This window comes from Gekko japonicus, unplaced genomic scaffold, assembly GCF_001447785.1.
Source record: "Gekko japonicus isolate JY-2015 unplaced genomic scaffold, Gekko_japonicus_V1.1 scaffold2114, whole genome shotgun sequence".
NCBI lineage: Eukaryota > Metazoa > Chordata > Lepidosauria > Squamata > Gekkonidae > Gekko > Gekko japonicus.
This window is the reverse complement of record NW_015162543.1, coordinates 48,662-55,235: the sequence shown is the minus strand read 5'-3', so window position 1 is coordinate 55,235 and position 6,574 is coordinate 48,662. Positions and strand designations below refer to the sequence as shown.

At 46.6% G+C, this 6,574-nt stretch overlaps 1 protein-coding gene across 1 annotated transcript in view; it reads left to right on the top strand.

Annotated features, from left to right (window-relative positions):
- Window positions 1-1,990, top strand: part of LRRC38 (leucine rich repeat containing 38) — a 40,927-nt gene extending 38,937 nt beyond the window's left edge. The window contains exon 2 of the mRNA XM_015406334.1: window positions 1,740-1,990. Coding sequence (XP_015261820.1) covers window positions 1,740-1,990 — 251 coding nt within the window. The remainder of the gene's footprint in view (window positions 1-1,739) is intronic.
- Window positions 1,991-6,574: the final 4,584 nt, after the last annotated feature.

Genomic DNA, 6,574 nt, shown 5'->3' with positions numbered 1-6,574 from the left:
GGGGTGGGGGTGGGGGTAGGGGAAGGTCCTCAGTAGGGTACAATGCCATCGAGTCCACCCTCCAAAGCAGCCATTTACTCCTTTGTTGTCTGGAGATCAATTCTAATAGCAGGAGATCTCCAGGCCCTACCTGAAGGCTGGCAGCCAGTTTGGTGTAGTGGCTAAGTGTGCAGACTCTAATCTGGGAGAACTGGTTTGATTCCCCACTCCTCCACTCGCACCTGCTGGATGACCTTGGGCAAGCAACAGCCCTGTCAGAGCTGTCCTTGAAAGGGCAATTGTTGAAAGAGCTCTCTCAGCCCCACCCACCTCACAGGGAGTCTGTTGTGGGGAGGGGAAGGGAAAGGGGTTTGTAAGCTGCTCTGAGACTCCGAGTGAAGGGCAGGGTATAATAAATCCAATCTCTTCTTCTAGGGGAAGCGAGGTAGCAAAGATTTCTTATTGTTTGTATGTAAGGGTGCAGTTAGGACCCAAGATTACCAGTAACATCACGGACAGAATCTACGAAACCACACCGAAAAGCGAAGAACCACCAGCTCTGCTCAAGAGTTAAACAGAAAAAGGAACAAAATGGGAAACATTCACTCTTAACTGCAAATCCTGCTTTATGATCTCAACAACGGGCAGGCAGTTCTTCCCTCTTTCTTTTTGAAAACTCTGTAGCAGGCTGTTTTGCTCCCAGAAAAAAATATATAGCACTCAGCTGCCAACATCTGACCACATTCTGAACTGTTAAAACCCTGTGAAGTGACCCGAATGGCTCAACCATTGGGAAGAGTAGGAACAAAACATCCCACCTCCAACTGTGCCTCAACAGAACCTTCTTAGAAAATGTGGTCTTTTTATATTCCCCGGCTGAACCTCTACACTAAGATAACAAAGGCACATCAAGAATCCCAAGGTGAGAGAACAAGAAAATGAGAAAGAGGCAGAAAAGTTTTTTGCTGAAGTAGAAGAGGTCATGAATAAAGAACATCTTGGACTGGTAATGAGGATGGACGGAGGAAAAAATGGCTATCGTTCGCCACCGCACAAATTCAGGCAGCATAATATGCACATTAACTGAGAGCCAGTGTTATGTAGGGGTCATTAGAGAGAAGAAGAAGAAGAAGAAGAAGAGGAGGAGGAGGAGGAGGAGGAGGGGGAGGAGGAGATTGGATTTATAACCCACTCTTCACTACCTGAAGGAGTCTCAGAGCTGCTTACAATCTCCTTTCCCTCCCCCTCCCCACAACAGACACCCTGTGAGGTAGGTGGGGCTGAGAGACCTCTTTCGAGAACGCTCTGGAGAGAACAGCTCTGAGAGAACTGTGACTGCCCCAAGGTCACACCAGAATGGAACAATAAAGGGAATGAAATGGGGGGGGGCTGGGGTCGTTTCTTAGAAAAAGAGCTAGGGGAACGCGGGAGTGCGAGGAAGCCCCGCCAAGGCCCTCCCTGGCCCCAGGCAGGCAGGGGTGGGGAGAGGCGGGGAGGAAGCAATTTAACCTCCCTCTTCTCCTGCCTCCTCCCCGCTGAATGAGGGCCGGAAGCGGAGTGGCTGGAAGCAGGGGGCGGGGCTTCATCGTGTGCCCCACCCCCCGCACCTCACCCGGGGGAACTGCGATCCCCCGCGATCCCCCCGAAATGACCTTTGGGGGGGTCATTCTTCCCTTGGTCCCGCTGAATCTATCAGGTTGTATAGCCAAATGGCTATTTAATGCTCACTTTTATCTTCCCCCTTTTCTGTCTCCTTGCAGGTCTCAATGAAATCCAGTGTTCAGTCCCTATGGAGGACAGAAAAATATTCCTCAGCGAATTGTCAGAGGGCAGCTTTAGGGATTGCAAATTTAACTTGTCCCTCACAGACCTTATTATCATCATCTTCTCCGGCGTTGCAGTCTCCATCGCTGCAATCGTCTCGAGCTTCATTCTGGCGCTAATCGTCAACTGTTTCCATAGATGTGCCCCAAGTAAAGATGATGACGAAGATGAAGACAGTGAAGATTGAACTGCCTCTTCTCGGCGAATTTTTTTGCTGGGAGAATTCCTGAGGTTCACAATATAGCAATGGCCCTTGAAGAAGCCATTGCGAGTTGGCTCTCGTCCAAGGGCTGTAGGCATCTTCCACAGGTTCAGATGGGACTTATCCACTAATGTTTGTGGGAAATGTAGCAAGGTTTATGAAGAGACTGAACATTTCACGATTCAGCCTCCTGATCCAGCCCACTGGCTGAAATGAAGAAGAAGGGAAGGACATAGCCAGAAGCCCAGAGATGGCCAGTGGGGAATCAGGAACCAGATCTGGACTTCTAGTCTGTATTTTATGGACCACCTGCCCAACTATTGTGTATAGGACAATAAGTTTGTGAGTTGGAAAGCTACCTGCTTCAGGACCCCAGCAACATGGCCATCAACCTTGTAGTCCTCATGAGATTTAATTTATCACAGGCTTAGAGTTTCTCTAGACACCTATACCCGATGTTCTGTTCCATTGTCTGAAGAAGATTTGGTGACCATGAAGAATCACACGAGCAAAGCGTGCAGAATGACAGACTTTTGCCTTGGGAATAATTGCCCACTTATTTGAGTTTTGGATGCATTTGGGCAGGCCATAGGAAGCCCCTCTTGGCCATTTTCTTCTCTTACAATAATGTTATATTGTTGCTTCCTCCCCAGAGGTGTTCTCTGTCACTACAGTAAGTTGAGAAAGGAAGACCTGTTTAGGAGGAGTCTATGATGTGAGTACTTTCCAAAGATCCCTTCCTTTGTTATCTGAAATATGGCTGGAGCAACGTGAGCAGTCAGCCACCAGGGATAGTGGGGCAGTGATGCTCTGTATTCTTTGTGCTTGGGGGGCCACAGTGGGAGGACTTCTGGAGTTCTGGCCCTCCTGGTGGACCACCTGGATTTTGGCCACTGTGGAACACAGAGTGTTGGACTGGACGGGCCATTGGTCTGATCCAACATGGTTTCTCTCATGTTCTTAAAGCTGCTGGTGGACCTCCTGATGCTACCTGGGTTTTGGCCACTGTGGGACACAGAGTGCTGGGCTGGATTGGCCATCGGCCTGATCCAGCATGGCTTCTCTTATGTTCTTATGATATCTTCTCCCACAAAATCAAGGCAGTTTTGAAAGCAGAGAGATGCAAAACTGGGATGACTCCAGCATAACATGCATTGCTTAGAAATTTGTGACAGCTTGAAACAAGACCAAACATTTTCAAAATCTAATGAATGGTTGAAATTTGTTCAGGTTTGAAACAACAACAGTGGTATCCTAAACGGAGTTACAACTTTCCAAGTTCATTGGACCAGTGGGCCTAGGAAGATGTAATTCTGTTTAACATTCAGATTGTATTTTTTTATGTTATATATTTACAAAATTTATATCCCGCCTTTTTGCCCTTGTATGGACACCAAGGTGGCTAGCATTAAAAACACATGTAATAAAAACACATATTAAAAACCATTAAAACTAAGTTCAATCAGAACAGAGGAAAAGTGGAACACGGCACAACAGAGAGACATTGTGGAACAATTAAGGAGCTCCTCTTAGAATCCAGCAAATAATTTCTATATACGTAGCCCAATAACTAAAGTTGGAATTGCATAGTGCCTTGGCAAACACATGTCCTCTAACTTGGCTTTCCTAAAATGATTAAAAATTGGTGGGCAAAGGAAGGGTTATACATCACCTACCACTTGCAAGTTTCCCCCTACAAGTTTCACAATCACCATATTAATTTTATAAGCATGGTACCTGAAACCTCTTATCACGTAGCCACTCCCCAGTGCTGAGGAAAGATCATATTCTGCAGAGTCAAAGGTGGTAATATCAGATGCCATGGACATTATCCCACAACTGATTCTGTCCACAGCTTTTTGTAATATCAATATGATTTAATCAATACATTCAATAATGTAACCACAGGTATACTGGGGGATTAGAACACAGGACAAAGAGAGGGTAGGATTGCTTTGATGGATCTCCTGCCAATCTGGCTACCATTTCACTTACCTTAACCCATGTAATGCCCTGTATATATAATAGTTCATCATATCCATACTCCTAAAGTACACATTTTGTAATTGCTGAGATGAATCAAGCTTCCTTGCATGAGGTCAGCTGCAAATTCTAAATTAAATCGGTGTAGAGGATTTGGTTCGGCTAATAGTACCAAGTGAATAAAATCGCTCTTTAGTACAGAGTTCCCTGGAGGTTCCAGGTAGGGAAACCAATTCTCAAGAAGCATTTAATATTCATTCATTCATTCATTCATTCACTCACTCACTCATTCATTTATTTGCAATAATAAATGAAGGGATTTGGCTCATCCCTCCGTTCCTCTGAGAATCCAATAGGCAATTTCATTGAATTCAATCAACCAACCAATCAATCAACCAATCACTGTTTATTAAAGATTTCTGTCATGCACTTTCACCCTCATTGAGAGGGCTCAAGATACCAATAGGTGAACAGGAGGCCCTGCCTCCTTACCTGACACATTATATATTTTGTCCCTGGATCTGAGCAACAAAACCTAAAGATAGATCCAGTTGGTCAGCCATGTTGGTCCGAAGCAGTACAACAAATTTAGAGTCCAGTGGCACCTTTAAGACCAACAACGTTTTATTCAAGGTATGAACTTTCGTGTGCATGCACACTTTATCAAACCTTTGTTGGTCTTAAAGGTGCCATTGGACTCTAACAAAACCTCAATTTAGACATAAGACAAATCTCTTTGGTTAGTTTGTGACACACAATTTGTGGACATTCCCTGAAGTCCTTGCTTGTCTCGACTATTGGTTGCTTTCATCACCTCTCTGGCCAGGTGAGTCTGTAGTCTGGAAGTTTGTGAAGGTGACGCTGGGGAACAACCCAGGATGAATGCAGGGTATCTGCACTGAGGGGGAAATTTCCCCATCAGCATCTGTTCCACACAGCACAGGAAATCACAGCTAAGGCTAAGAGTGGCTAACAAGCCAACTTCAAAGCTGTAATATCAGATCCTGGATTGACGGTCCCGAATTAACCACAGTTAGTGGAGTGGCTCATGTTCAGGTGATCATACCACAGTGAATTTGACCAGCCCCTGGTTTCACATTTCATCCGAACCGAGCCAGTGAGATATTGTGGAAGAGACAAAGGCAGGGTCCGTTTGCTGATGCTCCCATGGCAAACAATGAAAAGAAACCCAGTTCTGCAAAAAAAACAAAAAACCCAAACCCAAACCCCATTGGTCTACTGAGTGAATGTATCGACATGCACCTGATTGCAGAATCCAAGCGGGTTCTTGGAAAATACTGAAGGGCTGCCTTCTTGGATCTGTTAAAGGGCTGTATTATTCTACTTACTCTGATGCATGGTTGACACCAGAGGTACTCTTTCGGAGCTCAATTCATACCCGTTTCTTGCTCCTTCCTGACTCGCGGACAACTGGACGAGTCAGTGGCTTGCAGGCAGTGGCCTGGAGCAAGCCAGAAACCAAAGGCTTCCTTCCAAGAGCCATGGTCAAACGATGCTCCTTGCTGGAGTTTTGCACAGTCGTGCTATCAGTCTGGGCCAGACCTTGGGGTAGACGTCTGGGGCCTCAGCCATCCTAGTTTGCCAAGTAGGAAATGCAGGCCTCAGATGCATGAGTTCTGCCCAGTTCACCTCCACCTCTATTCTTCCACTTCCTTCTTTCAGTGCATTTTGGAATTTGGGGAGGGAGCCCACTAGGTAGGGTTGCCAGGTCTGGGTTGGAGAATACCTGGAGACTTTGGGGGTTGATCCAGGAGAGGTCAGGGTTTGGGGAGGGGAGGGGCCTCAGCATGGTACAATGTTATAGAGTCCACCCTCCAGAACAGCCATTTTCTCCAGGGGATCTCTGTCAGCCCGGGATCAGTTGTAAAAGTGGAAGATCTCCACGCCCCACCTGGAGGCTGGCAGCCCTACCACCAGGGATATGCTTTCGCTCCAGGACTTCAGTTCCTCCTAAGCTATGGTACAGTCCGCCTCCCAAAGCTGCCATTTGCTCCAGGGCAACCGATCTTTGTAGTTTGGAGATGTAATTTTGGGAGTTCTCCAGGCCCATCTGGAGGTGGACAACCCTAGAGGTTCTCCAGGAATCGCAGCTAATCACCAGACTACAGAGATCACTTCCTGGGAGGAAATGGCACCTTTGTATACTAGACACTATGGTATACCATGGAGTACAGAAGAAACTGAAGTTCTAGACACGCCCACTAAGCTCCTTCCTTTCCCAAGACTGCCCTCCATAGGCACGGCCCCCGAATCTCCAGGAATTTTCCAAGTTGGGTTTGACAACCTACCAGGAGGACAATTTCAGTCTAGGAAATGGCATGGGGGAAAGAGCTACCCCCCTTCCTCTGCAATGCAGCCGTGATTTGTGCAGCCCCCCTACCCCTTATAAAACCTTCCAGGGCCAGCTCCATGATGATCAGTTTCACTAACAAAACTGCAGCTTTGCATGGAGTTCCCAAACTGGATTGCGTGGCCAGCAGATCTTCTTTGCTGGCTTGTATGCTCAGACAAGAAGGAGAGGCAGATGATTTTTTGGTTAAGGCAGGGCTATTTTTGGGCAGGAAT